This window comes from Ptychodera flava, chromosome 1, assembly GCF_041260155.1.
Source record: "Ptychodera flava strain L36383 chromosome 1, AS_Pfla_20210202, whole genome shotgun sequence".
Taxonomy (NCBI): domain Eukaryota; kingdom Metazoa; phylum Hemichordata; class Enteropneusta; family Ptychoderidae; genus Ptychodera; species Ptychodera flava.
The window spans coordinates 28883647-28903170 of NC_091928.1; the positions used below are offsets into that span (position 1 = coordinate 28883647).

General features: G+C 40.9%; 1 protein-coding gene across 4 annotated transcripts; it reads left to right on the forward strand.

The window, feature by feature from the left end:
• Positions 1-3209: 3209 nt before the first annotated feature.
• LOC139134606 (ETS-related transcription factor Elf-3-like) lies at positions 3210-18920 on the forward strand. Of its 4 annotated transcripts, none has more exons than XM_070701530.1 (7): positions 3210-3970; positions 11872-12064; positions 12692-12809; positions 13644-13847; positions 14455-14537; positions 15351-15858; positions 16410-18920. In XM_070701530.1, exons 2-7 carry the CDS (start codon positions 11936-11938, stop codon positions 16802-16804), a joined length of 1437 nt encoding a protein of 478 aa, XP_070557631.1. In that variant the 5' UTR covers positions 3210-3970; positions 11872-11935; the 3' UTR covers positions 16805-18920. The 4 variants fall into 4 exon arrangements, with proteins under 4 accessions (XP_070557631.1, XP_070557657.1, XP_070557640.1 ...); XM_070701556.1 differs by lacking the exon at positions 3210-3970 and adding an exon at positions 5650-7770; XM_070701539.1 differs by lacking the exon at positions 3210-3970 and adding an exon at positions 10018-10939.
• Positions 18921-19524: the final 604 nt, after the last annotated feature.

The following is a 19524-nucleotide window of genomic DNA, read 5'->3' on the forward strand; positions in this document are numbered from 1 at the left end:
ATCTGGTTGACATTAAAAACAAAATAGTGAAAAAAATATCACCAAGGTCACAGATGATGGCAACCCGCTCCTACGTTATCAGCAATGAAAACGAAATGTTCTCTTGTTCGATGTTCTCTTCTGCTGAATAAAGCTGTTTCCATATTTAGGAAAAGATTAAACAGTTTTCACTCCGATTTCAGCACTGTCACTTTTGTTCAATCGACATCCGTGCGTAAGCACAAGCTATCAAATATTCCAACGGATGAGCTCGAAGAACGGACATAGCAACGTAACGGTGAAGTGAGCAGAGACTAATCGTAGATGAACACATGTAGACGATCGTATCTGTATGCAAATATGCCGCGGTAACTTGAAATTTATACAGTAGATTAGATGAAAAAACAGATAACATTTTATCTGCAGCGTCTTGATTAGAGTGGGTGCCGTTGAAATCACTGTTTACATATCGCTGATAAAATACACAAAGCCTGCGGCTGTAATGACGTCATAGGCCACAATATCTCGTCAGCACCAATGTTTTGGTTGAACTAGATCGAATTGGGTGTTTCGCTTCAAAATAATTAAGGATGAAAGTACAAGATTTATATTTATGTTGCTATAGTGATCTCTCCAGCAAAGGAAATCACTATCCCCAATCATGAATGACCCAGCATGCCACATTTACGGAAGTCCGTTTACAAAATTATTTGGTACAGAGATCAGAACGATTATAGCGTATCGATAGCTGTATCTGTTAAGATGCTTTTGATAAGTTGGTTTCTAACGACGGGATTACCCATGTTATTGTGAAGACCCAGAGTAGAGTTTATTACACGCCTGATATATCGAACATCGCTCGCTCCAAAAAGGATTCACAATCGTAGTAACTCGTCGATGACGTCGAAAGCCGCATAGTCTTCATCTGGCTGAAAGTGAACCGGAACTCTTTCAGTTCAGCTCGACAACTCCAGGATTTCAAAATGTCCAAATCGAATGTTTTACATAGGAAATCCGGGTTTTTACAAAATCGTGAGTAAAAAAATCGCTGAACCGTACAACGGTGATTTAAATATATCAATGCGCCGTTCGATGACTAAAATTGCTCTATTTTTTTCAGCAGTTTTTCCTCTAAAATGAAAATAAATCATATGATTGTTATCTTTATGTAAACCCAAAATTTTGGAATGAAAACCGTGTAAGAGAGGCATGTATAGAAACATTATACATCGCACAAACAAGGGACTATGTATCCTTGAGGCAGGACACAATTCGCCCTCCTCAGTACGTCGGGTAAATGGTCACCTACCCTCGAGCACACAGTCCCATGTTTGGGCTATGATATTTATTATGCATGTGTTATTTTTACATGTACAAAGAATAGTCAAAATCAATAAGTACGCATATAATATTTGATGCGAAGCTGAAACATGGCTTCCAGTGTACAGCCTTCTTGCACCAATCATAACCGATGCATGTAAATTCAATCACGGGTACTTTGAGTTCATGCTGGCCAAAACGTCGCGGAACATACTTGGGCAAATGCGTCCGGTTTTTAAAGTACTGATGGAATTTTGAAATGGCATAAAGACGAAGCAAAGTAGTCTGGACTGGAAGATCCACATTCTATAGATGCTACATCTTACGTGTCATGAGTATCTGAACATCAATAATTTTGCTGAAAAACAAAACAAGGCAATTTTTACAGCGAACTCTAGCATAAAACACAAAAATGATTTCAAGAATACTCTAAGAAAAACTGTTTAAGTCTGAGAGAAGAGAACACGTTTTGATGTCATTTGTAAATATGTTTTCTTTAGAAGATAATGAAAGTGCTTTGAGGGGAAAGTGTACACGTGGTGATCACGTGATACTGTGTGCAATAAACTGACTGCGCAATCAGTATAACTGCATTCCACCTCTGAAAAACCTTATGATTTTGAATCTCGCAAATGATATTGATAATACTGATATTCCATGGATAATGATACAACTTATATTGGTTTTAATGAGAAATTTAAAGCGATTAGCAAAGAAAATATTTTGAGTACAAAAATTTAAAAAAAGACCCCACTATTAAAGCCTTACTTTGACGTAAGAACATTACACACTGAAAAGGCTAAAATGAGGCAATACCAGTGAGTCTTAATTATTTATATTTTTTATTTTGTATTTGTTTTTTTTAATTATTTATCTTTTATTTACACACAATTATCGATTTATTGAATTACTCATTTATTCTCTTGCTCATTCATTCATTCATTCATTCACTCACTCACTCACTCACTCCCTCACTCAATCACTCACTGAATTCTTTATCCATACACGGCATTTGTTTTTTTTTCTCAACTGTCTTTCATACAAATTGAGCAAAGCGCTCAACGGACGTTCTGACAAAATTATGAAAACCATGTATCCCAAGTAGCAAAAATGACCGATGTGTAAGACTCTCTCTCTCTCTCTCTCTCTCTCTCTCTCTCTCTCTCTCTCTCTCTCTCTCTCTCTCTCTCTCTCTCTCTCTCTGTATATCTGTGTACACATTTAGCAGGGCAGCTTCTGCATCGTCCTCAGATTGGTGATAATAATACTCTCGTCAGGAAATTCACGAGAAATGAAAACCGCATATCTCCGCCGTGACGTCGTGCATTCAAGTTTGCGTGCTACCTCTGGAATGTGCGGTGTATACAGATTTATCAATACAGTAGCTATATTGGACTTGCGCAGCCCGGAAAAGACTGATAAAAGTTTCCGTCTATTTGACCTTGGACACAAATCCTCAGCCCATAAAATCGATATAATCGGATTTGGACTCGGAATACTGTCCGATCAACAGGTGATGGAAAATTTTAGACTTTTTTCCAGATTGTTACGTGTTTGTATTGAATCAGCTTTCAGCTATGCTGCCAGTGTTTACGGAGGAAAAGCATTAACTAAAGTTAAAGATATTTCAAATATTTTAGTATTTCTTTTGGGAAATTAGAAAAAAACGGAAATAATCGTGCCACTTCAAAAGTGAACTATGAGTGCTTTTTCATGAGCTGTCGCTATGGAAACTGGGTGGCTTTTCGTGAGCGTCGAACATTGCGTTGGCCGCTCAGTTCAAGTTTCCCCGACCGTTCAGCACACTTTGTCTGGATGACGTCATTGATTACATCAGGTTGTGGAGGCGTGATGGCTATCGAACCCTGATTGGCTACAATTTACGCGTTCGGAACCAATACGCATCCTCGCGTTGCACCGAAGAGTTGAAGTTTCAATCCCAGCTCGCCTTACTGTACCCGCTCACGCTCCAAAGAATGAAATTTTAAAAAGACAAGAAATTTGAACTTCCCATTACTTTGAAATTGCTCAGAACACAAAAGTGAGCGTTATGTTTAGGGTTTCGTATTGTATGACTGATCTCACAGAGGAAGTTGCAAGTCAACCTTTGTGTCCCAACAGAATATTAATATCAGTACTAATGTGGGTATTACATTGAATCGTCTCCCATTGGACAGCTAGAGAGAGCTCGACCTTTGTCACAAGGGGTTCTATTAAACGTTTCCTATCCTGAACTCGAAATAGATTACCTCATAATTTTACGTCGTTTGGACAATCAAATTATTAAATCATTCTTTCATGTTTACAGAATTGAATATCGGAGGTGGCCGAAGTAATGGCATTTGTATTTGTGGCGGCGGTTTGTATTGTGCACGGACCACTGTCTCGTCAGCACTGTGCGCTGGGCACACTATTGTTTACTCTTACGCTGCGCATCACATTGTGCGCATCATAGCGAGGGAATCGAGGGGAAATCCCCATTTTGGGGACGCTGTCAACAAAAAGTCTTTGCAGCTCGGTGGCTTGCTCCATCTTCGATGAGCACTCGATGGATGAAGCGAATCAGCTGTGATACCGATATAGGCAACACTGGAGGAGAGTATAGCCAGCAACCCTTTGTCGATCAAACCATCGCGAATAACACGCAGCAACATCATCACCACAGCGGCAGGTAAGATTACTGTCAAAACTTATCACACTTTTGGCATTTTTATATATTCCTTAACTTCTATTGATTTATTTTCGATACTTATCATCAAATATTACATATATTATCTCATTTCATCCTAACTTTTATGACAGTTTAACACTGATACCACGAATAATTTTTACGCTTGAAGTTTCTCTTTCGTTTTGAATCCCTCATCTTTTCGTCGTCGCGCTACAGCTTTGCAAACTTAGAAAATCCGCATCAATTTTCCAAAGCTTCAAAAGACCATATTTGCAGTGTTAACCTTTCGGGAAGGGATGAAATGAAACGTTTCGTTACATCACACCTCTCTCTCGTTAGCGCGTGCTGCTGCCACGGTGACGATCATTGCCTGGGACACACACTGCAAACGCTAGTGTATGAGAAAGCCGCATTTTCTCGGTGGCAAAACAAAACAACATTTCCGAAAGTTCAACAACTTTCAAGAAATATCAGAAATTAACAAAGATGGAGTATATTGCACTCTTAGAGTAAGTGATACAGTTAATAGTGAAAATTATTTTTTAATTTTGCATATGACGCAAATATCACTGCTCCGAGACAGAAAGTGGAGCTGTTTTTGCTCTTTCATTTATTTTAAGTCAGCTGTCGAGAACAATAAATTTGAAAGAGAAAGTGGGAAATGTCACGTGACTTTCAATCGGCTCACATTTGATTATTTCTATGCACGGCAGACAATCTTGCCTGTGACTCATCGAAACTGGCCAACGCTTCGGAGTGAACTTGCGTTATCATCGAATCTCAGCGGGGGGAAGAAGGACGGGGAGATGAGATTTTCGTTGAACCGGGGAGGGCAGATAGAGGGGGATGAATGCCGACAGATCAAAACAAATATGGACAATGGAACTGAAGAAAGTATGGGTATAAGCAGTACGGACGGAGATCAGATGTCCGATCCGGGAAAACACACTGAACCGTGACTCTCTGGAGAGGGCGTCAGTTGACACAAGAGATGAAGCGATTTGCCGGATTTTTTTACCGACTGAGGAGAACGGGATCGCGGGAGAGAGAGACTGGCTCGGAGAGAACACGAGAAGTTGCTAAGCGTATCTAAATAGCTAATGACCCCGAGAACATCAAGTGTCTGGTATAAAGAACTTTTATGGCAGTGATTAGGCTTTTAAAAGAAATGTTCTGATTAGCACCAGGCACCGTGACAAAGCCTGTAAAAATACACTTTCTGTCAAAATGTTTTGTGTGATGAAGGTATGGGGAAGGTTGTATTTTCAGGACTCGAGGTGAGAGACGATCAAGTCATTCCGACACGTAAACATACCTCCAGGCACACACACGCCACCGACGCCTGACCTAAAAAAACAGTCATTGACTGAAGTGGATTCCTGTGTTGTCGCGCATTGCACAGAGTCGCAAGCTCTATTTTTGTTAACGCCAATGTTTTGACAGTGTCTAACGGGATATGTTGTCACTTCTTATCGAATAGAAAAAAAAAACGCGATATGAAATTGAGTGGGTTTTTTTCATCTCAATGGGGAGTTCGCAGCCAGCCGACTTGAAGAGGAAGTTCACTGCGTGTGTAAAATCCAGTCTAAATATAGTCTGTCCATTGTGTCCGTGGTCGCGTTTGTATGGCCGCTCTTGCTTCATGCATCACAAATTGATGATGTCACGAGTTTCACTCTTGCTATGAAATCTGATTGGCTACGCGCACGACCTCCAAGCTTCGCGATTCGGGAAATCCCAAAAAGGCGCGTCTCCGCCCGCGCTCATTAACCTTAGGTCACACTGATATACGCACGCTAGCATTTTTTGAAGCAGTAACGCGTCGCCGAGTATTGGAAAAGCCAGGAGCATGTTTCAGCGGCTGGTTAACGGCATTATGAGAATGCGACGCGTGCATAACTGAATGCAAAGTGTCAGAGTCATGCACCGAGGTTTCGACACCTTGGTACAGGCTCTGCAATCGCCAAAAAAAAGGTTACAGCATAGAAATCCCGCCGTTGATCAAAATTTGAAGGTCCTGTCGAATGAAATGCATGGTGAAGGGGGCAAATGTCGTCGATCTCAGGTAACGGACATAACTGTAACCGTCCAACGTAATGTGAGTCGGCTCTCGGGTGTGCCAACGAGATTTTATAGGTGCGAGAAGGGCACGAGAGAAGAGCATCGATAGACGACAAAATCAGTTTACGAATGTCGCGTCGGTACCTGTATACACTTTATAGTATTCTCAGAGCGTGTGTGTATAAAATGCATGATCGACCGAGTGTGGTAACTGGTCATATAAAATACGGACTTTGATCAAAAGAAAACGTGGTTGTAGGGCAGGCAAACGTACAAGATTTTTTTCCAAGAAAATTAGGCGTTGTACCAGTTTCGATTATGCAAGTTATGCCGATTTGATCTTGATATGTCAACACACAGTTAAACGACTGCAACCGATATCTCTTCGAGAGACAGTCAGTTTTTTGGAAACATGTACCGACGGTGTCAAGGGTCACAGGGTCTCGGCATTGCGGTTTTTTAATCTCGTACTTGTACGCTTCTGACTGCGGGACCTCTAGTAAACCAACTCTGTCGATGTTTATGTTCAAAGTTCGCATCGGCGCTTTCGTTGGAACGTTGTTTGTGCGTGACTTTTGACAGCCCGGAGTGGGATCCCTAAACAAAGTTGGCAGCCAGTGTTTCCAGGTGCATGCCATAATTCGACTCTCCGCCTATCAAGCCTTCATGAATTTCTCCTTTCCCGAATAAATATTGTCAGTATTTAAACAGTATTTGATACTTTTTGGGCGGATGCTCTTCATGTAATGACTGCAGTCGGTCTTGCTTACGACTGACCCAAATCTACCTTGTTGGGTGTGCGCCAAAATTTATGACTTGTCGGCACTGCGGAGGATGGACATGAAAAATGTTCACTGCGGAGGATGGACATGAAAGATGTTAGTACTGATTACTAATGGCGTATTAGGACCTCACAAATAACAGTCTGCATGCGAGTTTCAAATGAATTGTCGCCTGACAAATAAAAAAAATCTATTCCGAATAAACTAGTACAGTAGATATCCTGTAGGATGCAGTTTCCGTAATTTTGAGAAAACGCAGGCAGATGCCTTATCGGCGTCGATCATTCATTTTTATTATACTTTTCCGAGGCTGTCGAATGATTCGCGTGAAATGACGGTGGTTCGGAGAAGACGATGTTCTGCAGTGGGCATGCGCGGTTGCCCGGAACCCCAAATATTCACTCTCCATGGTGCATAGACTTGGCTTTTAGTGTAAAAAAAAACTGTGAAAAAATCCGCAAAAGGCCATTGCTAACCTAGAGTCACGGTGAAGGTCATGCCACGTCTGAAGACGTCAACTGATTGTCACCCGAACAATATCGCCACCCTTCAATATTTCTAAGGAGTGATAACTTCTTACTGTGTCTTCTAAGTAACTCTTTCAATTCTGCTCTGTGTCCACTTTCTTGAACTGGAAATATTGCAAGTATGGTATTCGTTTTTGTCAATGGTTTGGGCCCTTGTACTTGGAATCGGTAACTTTTACCTAACAGATAAAGAATGCAGTGTACAGTATTTTCCGAAAATTAAGAGCAGTTTCTTGCTGCGCAAGCGCAGAACTTGAACTGTATTTATACTACACTGAAAGTAAAAGTGTGTAGGTCGAGTGATTTGCATATTGTTTAGTTAAAACCAGAAACTGCGAAAATTCCTTTTCAATCACTGTGATCGACCGAGGAGGTGGCACCGCTGGCAGAGAGCCGTGCGTTACAGACAGCGCACGATCACATGGTTAGAGTAAGTTGGCGCCTATTTCGTGAGTTTTCTTTCATTTTTGGATTGCGATAGTTTGTACCCCGCACTATTAACATATCAGTTATCTTCTTGCACGAAAGGAGGGCTAATTCCAAATGAGCTGACCCAAAAAAGCAACTGGTGGTTATTTTGATTACAAGCCAAAAATGTCTGAAAATTCTCTCTTTCTGGTCCAAGTGGAGGGATTCAGTGTCGAACTACTTGTACCCGTGAGATTTTTCATTTCAATCTTCATGGAAGTCTGCTACACGATTTAAGCAGCGCCAGATCACAAAGTAAGGGGCTTTTAACGAATTTTTAACGAATACACGGGGTGAAAAAATTCTTTTGATGCGAGCAAGCAGACAGGCTTTTTTATCAAATTTCATAAAATCCTCTCTGGCCATCAACATCGCGTAATTTTGCATCTCCATTGCGCAGCCATTTCACTCAACTTAGATTTTAAAATTACAACGTATATATTGCCTTGTTTCCTATAAGTGACAAATTCAATCTGTCGTAATTAGATATGAAAGTAGCAAATGCGGCTGAAAAAAGGGGAAAATATTTTGTCACATCGGTTACAACCCCAAGATTCATTGATCCTCACGTGGGTAATATTTTTGAAATCGAAAACTTTTGAACGTTAATCGCTTACATGCCGATGCTATGGCCCTTGAGTGAGTAGGCGTTCACAGGTCACTCGTCTCGTAAACAGCGGGCCTATCGCAAGTTCGCAATTGGGAGTACCCGTTTTGTATTCTGGTGAGGTGTTTAACCGGAGCAACAGGGGCCGGATCATTGTTTCGGATACGTTCAACTTGATGGTGACGAACGCATGCGCAAACGACTGATCGCGAGATGCCGCTCAGTTCGTCGTGATTAAACGTTGTGTGTGCAGACTTTACAATTAATTATTGTTATAGCAGTTGAGAGAGTATGATTAGGGCGACATTATTGTAGGTGATGATGATGATGCGATGACGACGGACGACGGCGGCGGCGGTGACGACGACGACGACGACGACGACGACGATGATGATGATGGTGCATGGTGGTGGTGTTGGTGGCGATTCGGCTGTGGTTTTGTTACTTCTAGATATATCGAATTCAAAACTTCACAACTTTTCAAAACTGTCGCATGATGAGGTTATGGGGCATAGGAGACGGATATTTGATACCAAACAATAGAACAGCTCCGGGATGCATTGAATGGGTTCTGGTGCTTGCTCCTGTGCGATAAGCCTGCGAACGCTTTGTTTGGGATTGCATGGAACCTTATCGGTAACATTATCGATATGAGTACATAACGGACACCGTGAAAAGAAAAACCTTACCCCCCCCCCCCTGTAGTCTGACACTTGACATTTATTAACTCCTTGGATAACGAGGCAAACTTTGTTCGCGTGCCTGGGATTTCCAATTTTTGAATGATGTCAACGGAGGTGCGTCGCGACTCGGGTGTTCCACTCGCCCTACAGGAGGTGACATGTAATTGCGTAAATTTTCAGATATATATATATATAATATATATATATATATATATATATATATATATATATATATATATATATATATATATATATATATATATATATATATCCCATTTTTCTAAATACAGAATGAAGGGAAACTTAACTAAATGTTTATGCTTGTTGCATCATTGGGCCTCCCTCGTTCCCTCGCCCCCCCCCCCCCACCTCCCTTCTGTTTGGAGTTTTCGGCTCGCTGCCTTTGGTGACTGCCCAAGACTGTTGTCGGGGCCTGCGTGTTGATGAATCCAACACCAGCCCGAGCATGGACCAACAAGGATATAGGGCTGGCCGAAGAGCGTATGAAGTCTCCCCGTATTTAGCACGCCGTTATGTTTACCCAGCTTCAATCACACGTAATCTGTCAGCCAGTTAATGATATATCACTTGTATCTGAGTGACTACATAAGAGACTGGTGCGTGTAACTCTATTGGTCTGTCCAACTTCGAAATCACCCGTATCTTTTGCGCTGGCGTCAGATTAAGAGCTGATAACGCTATCTTGGAGCCATTAACTTAATGTCGTGAGATCGTACCGCCGTGTGCATTTCCAGGCCGAGAGCCTGTCCACCCACTATCCCTTAAATTGTTGTGCGCCGTGCCCTATCAGTGAACTAAAATACTGGTCCCTGGCGTTTTCCGATTGTCCCGCCACTGAGGGCGTAGTGACGTGCTGCTGTGGTCCACTAGAACTACGCGAATGGGAGTTGAGTGGCACTCACGTTAAACAAGTGTAGGCCTATACCTCTTGTGTGATTAACAATCTCACTGTAAAGTCAGCTCGATTCTCTGAACTGTGCAATTTTCCATGGTTCATAATACTGCAAGCTAAAACTGGCGTTTTTTTTATGATAGAGCCCACATTTGAAGAAACAGCGAAATTCTGTGCCAGTTACACAAATTTGCAAGTTCTGCAATTTGACACTTTATGAATGCCTACTTAATCAGATCCAGATAAGATAACAACAGGTTGTTGTCATATCTCCAAATACTTCCAGACCGCCGTTATTGAACCGAAAAAAAATAGTCTTAACAAGGATGTTGTGTGTCGGTTATAATCGGGCACCGTCACCAGCGTGACGTCTTTTTATCATGAAATAGCTGAAAATGTTGCGTTTATAATACGATGTCCCTGGCCAAGTTTCAAAACGATGCGAAAACTCGAAGAGTTTGTTGTTTTGTCGCGCCTAGGGGGTACGACCCTCTCAAAAGTCGTTAGGCATTCTGCAAAAAAAAAAGACTGGTCTGACGTCAAAGTGTGATTGGCTGACGAAATCACAGCGTCTCTTGTCTTCATTAATATTTATACCGAAGCCACAAGCTTTTGCACCCTACAATCTCATAGTAGTTTTTAGGGGAGGAGTTACACGGGGTTGACTTATTGCTGTCTGTTAGCTTTGGGTTTTTTAGCGTCCACTGAACTGTGACACTGCACCTATAGGTGTATGAGTGTACGACGTCTGTTGACGTTCAGACCCTGGGTTGCGTCGTCGTAGGTACGGTCGAGAAAAAACGGGGCTCCGTCTTTTGGATGTCGCCTGTACGGTAGTAGTCTCGTCGCACAACTTGCGGAACTTGGTGATGTTTTTTTTGTGAGCGGTGTTTGCAACTGGTGTCACGCAAGATAGAGAACGAAACCTGTGAGCTATTTGTTTATTATTTTATACAGTTTGCTTCTCTTTTGTAGTTATTATGACAATTTTTATGGAAAGGTCCCTTTTCTGGTAAAAACAAAACAACATCTATCTCGACATCCTATGCCGTACGTTTGTCCATGCACAGCGCGATGGATCAGATAGTATCACAAATCAACTATGGACATCGCTTTCGACTCAACAATTCATTAGTTGTAGACATACTATATCCTGCGCAAACACTTAGCAGACAGTCGCAGTTGTTATTATTTGTACTGTAACTGCAATTCCATACCTGTTCGTATTCTGACGTGTGCAATTCACTCACAGTTGCTCCCATGTAACTTTGATATGATATGTATTTTTATCGAGATAGATTGTTTTGTATGATGCTGTATGTACGCACTGCCCATTCCGGCTTTTCACCGAGAACGCAGAGTTCATTCTGTTTGCTGACGCTTGTACTCGATTCCAGTCCCTTGTCTGAAGAAACCAATATCACTTCACCCAAATTCTGTTGCGCAGTCGCATGCAAAAATGGCCTCAATTTTAATAAATATCACAAAATCGAATAGGATATCGTTGGCGAGTCTTAATTAGACTCGGATTTTTCTGGAAATTGTGTGAATTCCGGGCTCTCGGAGAAACGTAAAATTTTTAAGTACACCGTACCGATGGGTCACTCCGGTCACAAACAACTTGAAGTCACGCCCTGTTAGTTAATATTTTCCAACGCGATACGAGCAATGTCAGACTTTTTTAAAATTAAAAACAGGTGACAGCAGCACCATGGGAACTATTTCGAAACTGTCAATGTATCATACACCTGTGATGTAACAATGGTTTGTGATTCAATTTTCCCCATTTGAAATATTCAAGTGGTTGGTAGCTTTCACATGACTTAATTTGCAGTATATTTTTCTCTTTTACCGTTACAGAATTTCCAACTGGACCATTTAAAGTCTCTACTTTGGCTGTAACCGGACAAACGACGCTGCAGGCATGAGGACCGATTTTTCTCAAACTCAGGCGAACACCCGAGATTTCCCTTCGGAGCAATTCTCCATGTGGGACCACCAGTCGGACGAGGTGGAGATGACGCCGGGCTTCCCGTCCGATTTCGAACTCAAGGTTAGTTGTCCCCTAAAAATTCCCTGATTTTTTTTTGAAATTCCTTCGATTTCGAACAACCAATGCGGTTGCCTGATACAGCGCTCTAGCTTTCCAGATTCTAGTCTTCTTCCAACAACAACATCATGGCTTTGCCGTTTTCAGCTCCAGAAAACATCCTGCAAGATTCGTCTACTCCACAATTATTGCTGACTCGAAAATCCGCTATGTCGTGTGTGCCTTACCTTTGCCTCGCCTTCCTTCAGCACGCTGTCCCCCATTTTTTTTCATCCATCTTTTTGTCTTTCACTGACAAGCTTCTCATATTCTCATGATCGCTGTAAAAGTTTCACTTCCCGTCCATGATGGTTTCTTGGTAATTTGTCGATCCTCTGTCTGTCTGTCTGTCTGTCTGTCTGTCTATCTGTCTGTCTGTCTGTTTGTCTGTCTATCTGTCTATTCGAGTGTATGACTCTCTCTCTCTCTCTCTCTCTCTCTCTCTCTCTCTCTCTCTCTCTCTCTCTCTCTCTCCTCTCTCTCCTCTCTCTCTCTCTCTCTATCTAGCTGTGCCTTCCTAAGTTAAATATCTTGTGTTCGTTATGATCAAAGATCCTAACCGTCTCCGTTTTGTTGTCTCCATTTCTACAGTTTACTGACCCCGAGAAGCATGACTTTGACCTTGTCAGTGCGGTCGTCCACTCTGAAATGAGCAAAATGACCCAGGATGAGAAGAGGAGGGCCTGTGCAAACTATCGCCTGCCTGAAGGTAGGGAAACTACTCATGGAGTTGGGAATATCGTCAGATCCGAAACAACGCCACCGATCGTTTCGATAAAATTGGTAGAGACACTTCCCCGTTGGTAAACACAGAAACAAAAAGCAAAGAGTCTAAGCAAACAAAAATATTCATAAATGTCAACGATTATTGTCAGAGAGTTTAATATGTCAGTGGGCTTTTTTGAAAAATAAACTATAATATTTCTAAACGATAATTTTAACTTGTTTGCTTCCGAAATCGGTAGCCACAACGGCGCATGTGCGAGTTTGCTTGTACAAAAAGAACATACTTCTTGTATTTTTCGCTGTATCTTGTTACAGTTTACGTACCAAAAATTACCATCAAATATTCCGGGATGTTTTGGATTCCCGTTATATTATCTTCAAATTTGAAAATGTCACTATTTCAATCCTTGGTGTTGGATTAGATCCGTTGAAGTCAGAAGCTAACGCGTATATTTGTGGCGGCCATATTTGAGTTGCCACTCTAAAATTATTAATTGTTAAAACCTAAGGTGTGGCTTCGTCGCCAATGTTTGAAATAATGTTCTGAGATCACACTTTGATAAGCAATTTTATACAAGTTGCATTTAAGTTTAATCCATCTTACTTGGGTAAAAAAACACTACAAGAAGATACAGCTAACTTGCTTCGCATATACTTAACGACACAGCACTGAAAATAATTCTTTGCAATTCTCCAATACAATCCAAGGTTAACTTGTAGCAGGCTGCTCGAGATCAGTCCGATCACTGATCCAAGATTGGAAATTGGCACTCCTTTAAAAAACTCCTCTTTCTGTCTCATTATTGCGTGATTTCAGATCCGAGATGTTGGACAGTGGATCAAGTGGTCACGTGGATCGGCGTCATGGTCAAGAACTGTTCAATAGTGGACAATTTCACGGCCACCATCAAACGTTGCGAAATCAACGGGGCCAGGCTTTGCTCCATGACAGAAGCCGAGTTCAAGGCGACATTCCCAAACGACGACGTGATTTTCCAGTGTCTGAAATATTGGAAAGAAGGTAAATCAAATAATGAAAAAATAGGGGAAAGCACTTGTATGCGAAGTCTTTGTGTCTCAGCTGATTGAAAAGGGTTCGAATTTGTAAATGGCTGCCGGGAAGCCATATTGGGTTTCTTATCGGTCGCACGCGGTGCTCGCGCGCCCGCCGTAATCACTTAACGATTGCTGATTTAATGGGCAGGAAACGCGTTTGAAAAGTGGAGCACAATATTTGTCACAACTTTCAAACATAATCGTTCAAATAACAAACTATCATAATTATCATCTGGACATCGAGATTTTCGATTTTTCTCTCTTTCATACTATATTAATCAACATCCTGGATGAACAGTACACCATATACTATGACTCATTTCCGCGTCTGTAAATTAATTGGTCGACAAAAGTCGTCCCATTCAGCCAGTAATCGGCCGACAATCTTTTACAAAAAAAATGATGTGTTGTGTCTGCGACATACGAAAGCTTTGATCTTCTATGTCAAGGCCGGAGCACGGTCAGTCAGTGAGAGGAGATAAATAACATTCCATTATGTTGCAAAAAAGTCTGGCAAATAAACGATGAATGACAAGTTTCGGTGTTTGATTATCTGTTCTGCTTTTTAACAGTGCCGATATCTGGCTACACAGACCTCATGACACCGGAACAACAATACAGCTTTGCTTGTGATGGAGAAAGCGACATGAAAGAGGTGAGATTTTGGTAACTTATTACTGTGTGTCTAGCTTTTGCTCACAAAGTCTGTCTGCAGCATATATATATATATATATATATATATATATATATATATATATATATATATATATATATATATATATATATACGTAGACAAGGGACAAGGTCATAACAAAATAAATGATGAGATAAATATTAGGACTTTATAATCAGCCATTTTCACATTAGTCTGGAGTACATAGATAATCTTCCGCCATGAAAATTAGCTGTGAGCTTACTTCGCAAGGTTTTAAACTGTAATAAAAGGGAACACAGAAAAGCGCACGTTATTAAAAAAAACTGTACGCCAGTTTTTTTCGCGCGAATCACTCAACGTCCCAGAGTACAAGAATTTGGAACAAGAATGAAAATTCCCGGCTAATTCGTCCAAATGAGGTGTTTCAGACTTACGATGCCATGATTAATAGCTACCATGCAGAAATGCTCGGTTTATGAGCGGTGCTCGGAAAGAAAACGTCGGACTGTTATTTTTTATGGGTATCCCACATCTGTTCGTCCCCCTTCCATTTGGCAAATGTTTACGGCGGCTGCAGACCAACTTTATCGGTACAAATGGAAAAGGGAACCTTTACTTTCAATGAAAAAATAATATTCAAAGAACTGATATCTTTCCTGTATTTGGTGAGCGGCTTATCGGTATACGAAAGCAGCATGTAGGTTGTGAGAGTTGTAGTTTAGAAGCCATTAATCAAGAAATGACATCTAACCAATGAAACTATTCTGTGCAGATTGTAAATAGAAGTGTTTTATGTTTCTGTCTGTTCAACAGATCATTCGACGGGCGATGGAGGACCCCAGCGGAGACGATGATATGCCGTCTCCGGCAGAATCGGGATACAGCTCCGACTATTACCACAATACGGACTGTCACATGACCTCGGCGACGCCATACATGAGTCGGATGGGTCTGGGCGAGGCTGTTTGCGACATGAAGATGATGAGTCCCTACGGCATGCACGACTACTGGCAACGCGCGCCGAACCCGATGATCGGGGGCGGCAATACCAACATCACGCCGCCGAACACGCCGGTTGCCATGGATTCAAGCGACTATTCCTACGGCTGCCAGACGCCTGTCAGCTATATCAAGACGGAACCTGGGCTCGGATACTGCAACAGCGCCAGAATGTCCTGCACGCACGCGCCGGATTACCGTCAGAACGAGTGGACGCATCCGCCTACCAACACCGCTTGTCCGCCAGCGACGGTCATGAAACACCGGAGAAAGGGACCGGGAAGGCCGCCAAAGCCAGAGTCGGAGAAAAAGAGAAAGAAAGGTACTTTCTTGTTTTCCTGTCTTGTTTAGTTTTCAGTGACAAAAATCATGGTTATTTTATAAACATCGGCTGTAAGTTTTCTTTACTTCAAGTAGAAGTACAGATGAAAGAATATTACTTCGTGAATGATATGTGTATATATATGTATATATATATATATATATATATATATATATATATATATATATATATATATATATATATATTCACGAAATAATACGTCGCCTCAATGCTACAAATTTTTCATGTTTAACAGTCAGCTTTTCATTTGTTCCGCATTTTGTTTAGCTTATCAATAAATTTCCATAAATTTCAACCAAATTTCCATTCAAAGGAAAATTCTTATATTTTATTGCAGAAAAATTTAAAATTGTGAGTTTAATGGGTCAAGAAAAAAATAACTTTTATGAACAACTATAACTGGTTAAAAAAAAAAAAATGCATGTTGAAAGCCATCGTTAATATCCTGCACACATTTCCCCTTTTTTATTGACAATCGGTTGCAACCATTACGCCATTCATAATTATTCTTCCTCATTTTGTCTCTGTAGTCGGCAGAGGGCAGCCTTTACTCTGGGAATACATCCTGCAATGCCTTGACAACAAGATGTCCGGGGAAATGCTCACCTGGGTGGACAGAAACAACGGTATTTTCAAGTTCTTCTCCGGTGGCAAGGAACTTTTCGCGAAAAGCTGGGGTTCAACGAAAGGCAACCGCAAACTGATGACGTATCAGAAGATGGCGCGGGCCCTGAGGGATTATGGGAAGAAGAACATCATCATCAAATATAAGAAGAAACTCCATTACAAATTCATCTCTGAAAAGACTCTCAATTTTTTGAAAACGTCTCATCACAGCGCCGCCCCTCTTAGAGGCCATTTAATGTCGCCGCAGATGTTATCCGACGTGTCTATGACGTCACCACATTCCGACGAAACGCCATGAATCAATTTCATGGGGAAATACAGATATTTAAAATGTTCGGATATTCCAAAACTCGCCCTGGTCAAGTGACACTCAGGGTGACCACTTAATTGAAACAGCGCCCTCTCGAGTCGGCTGTGCCCAGACGAAAGCTCAGCCCGTACGGTGGGAATTTATCGAAATGCAATATTGCGAACAAGCGTCCAGTGGTGCAGTCTTCCTACGATTCAAGTACTTAATGTATTTTGGACACGCTTGACGTCTAAGTAGGGGAAGTTGTGAGTACATAACACTAACCCCTCGCATCTTGTGTACTGCCAAAGTTTATTTCCGCCTCATGCCTCACAAACCTTTTTTCAATAACCAGTTAACCCTTCTGCCATGTTAGTAACTCGTGGTTTTTTTTCCTATACATTTTGCTCTAAATTTTGTTTATACAGATAAGTTATGGACAAAGAAACTTGTTAACCAGTATTTTGTCTCTTCTAACGTTTACCTCAGTTTGTCTATGGTCATATTGGTAACAATATCACGTGACTTTGATGGTCATACTGATATCTAACCGACTCTGCTTGAGCAGCCAATAACGGCGTCGCTTCATTTAAATGTAATTGAAGCAGTCTTCATTGATCTCAGGCGCACTCTCTAGGCGTTTCAAACGACACCTTTCCATGGTGGAACCAAATAAATCGACACCTTGACAGCAAAAAAAAAAATGAAAAGAAGAGTATACTTTTTGCTACTGTCGTGCCTGTTTTTGCTGCTGGCGGCATCAGTTTGTTTGTTTTTTTTTTTGTTTTTTTTTTTTTTTTTTGGATCAGTTATCACCGGTAAAGATTAAGGAATCTCAATTGCGGAAAATTTCTGCTAAAAACGCAAATATGTCATCTACTTTGAATGCGCTGCCCCTTAAAAATGGCAATCATATGTTAATGTTATCATGTTTCTCCCCTTTTTTCTTCTTAGTTTTTCGAATTATTTCTCTTGGTTGTTTTTTACACCGTTCTGTTCTGACTGCCATACTAGGGGACGCCAAGACCTCCCCTCCTCAATGTTATTTGCGAAAAAAAACGGTATTACGAAGTTTTAAAAGTTGAAGCCAAGGTCATTGACGCGGGACTTGGTCTTGACTTACTGAAGCAATATGGGAACGCATTTTCTGTGACGTTTCCATAAGATAATAAGATTTATTTTAATCGGAGTGTATATCTGGAGATTTGACTTATTTTATTTACCTTTCTGTTTATTCTAGCTTTAGTAATATCGTTCTTTTGTACGTCAAAAAAGTTGAAGGAAAAGTCTTTTTTATTTAACTGAAAATGTATATACGCAGACTTTACTGTGTCGGGGACAAGTCGCTGGCTATATATTTAGGTCTTACTTTTGTCAGTTTTATGTAATTTGAGAAATTTATATTTTAACAGTCAGCTACTCAAAGATCGGTAGGCGGTTTACGGACAAAACAAATCTGAATTTCTGTTATCTACAAGATTTGCCAATAGATCTAGGTGCTTTAGGAAACCGCAAATATGAGCATAAGATACAACCATTTATTTGCGTACTACTACGCATGGCCGCCATGTTGAAACTGGCATGCGTGACGTCATCAGGTCACCGAGACATAGAAAGGCGCCAAACACAGCGACTCTGTCCCTTAAATCAATTTATAAGCAAGATGAAAAGGTACCTCTATAATTGAGAATCGAGACTCTTTTGCGTATTATATCCAGATATGTTTATTTGATAATAAACTCAGATTTCCGATACAGTAGTGCTGTAATTTTCACCATTGTCGATAGATTCTGCGAACACTTTTTTCGTCGCAAGTACAATTTCTGAACTTGATTTCTGTAAATGCGAGGGGACGAAATTGTCATCAAATGTGTCTTCAGTCTTGAATTTCTTAATATGGACATTTATCGAGTATACATCACCTCTTTATACTACCTTGACTTGAAAATACAGCTTTAAAACCGAAAAGTGCTATTTTATTAAAAATCTGATTTTTAATATTTTGTACAATTTTTTTTTAAATCTATTCTTTTTATAACCGAACACGATTCACAATTTTTTGTATATTTTTATAAATGGTACTTTTTAACTTCGCTATTAAATAAGAAACTTTAAATGCAAGAAAGTGTTACAGTTAAGGATTGTTATTTTATAATTTTGAAAATTGGTCGGCGAAGGAGGTACTCCATGGAACGACAAACCACGGTTTGGAGTAAGTTCTCGGTACTTGTCGACTGCAATATATAACTTCAAATAACTCCATACTCCACCCAAATAAGATAGAAGAAAGTAAACAGAGAAAGGGAAACATACACTTTCAGACAGATGGAAAGTGGGCGACAGACAAGAGAGACCTTGGGAGACAGATCAGCACACTGACATACAATAGAGACACGGGGCAGAGATGCGATACATGAGAGAGAGTCATACACGTGAATGGACCGACAGACAGACAGAGCATTGACAAATTGCGAAGAAATGGACGGGTTGTGTGTGTGAGAGAGAGAGAGAGAGAGAGAGAGAGAGAGAGAGAGAGAGAGAGAGAGAGAGAGAGAGAGAGAGAGAGAGAGAGAGAGAGAGAGAGGGGAGAGATGTTAAGGAGCAAATATAGAAGAAACTGGAAGATGTGCGGAGAGACGAAGAGGTTGATGAATATTTCAAATAGAGAGTACCGTGAGGGCGTAGTGGAGTCCGATATGGAGAAATACATCATTAGGGACGGTAAGTAC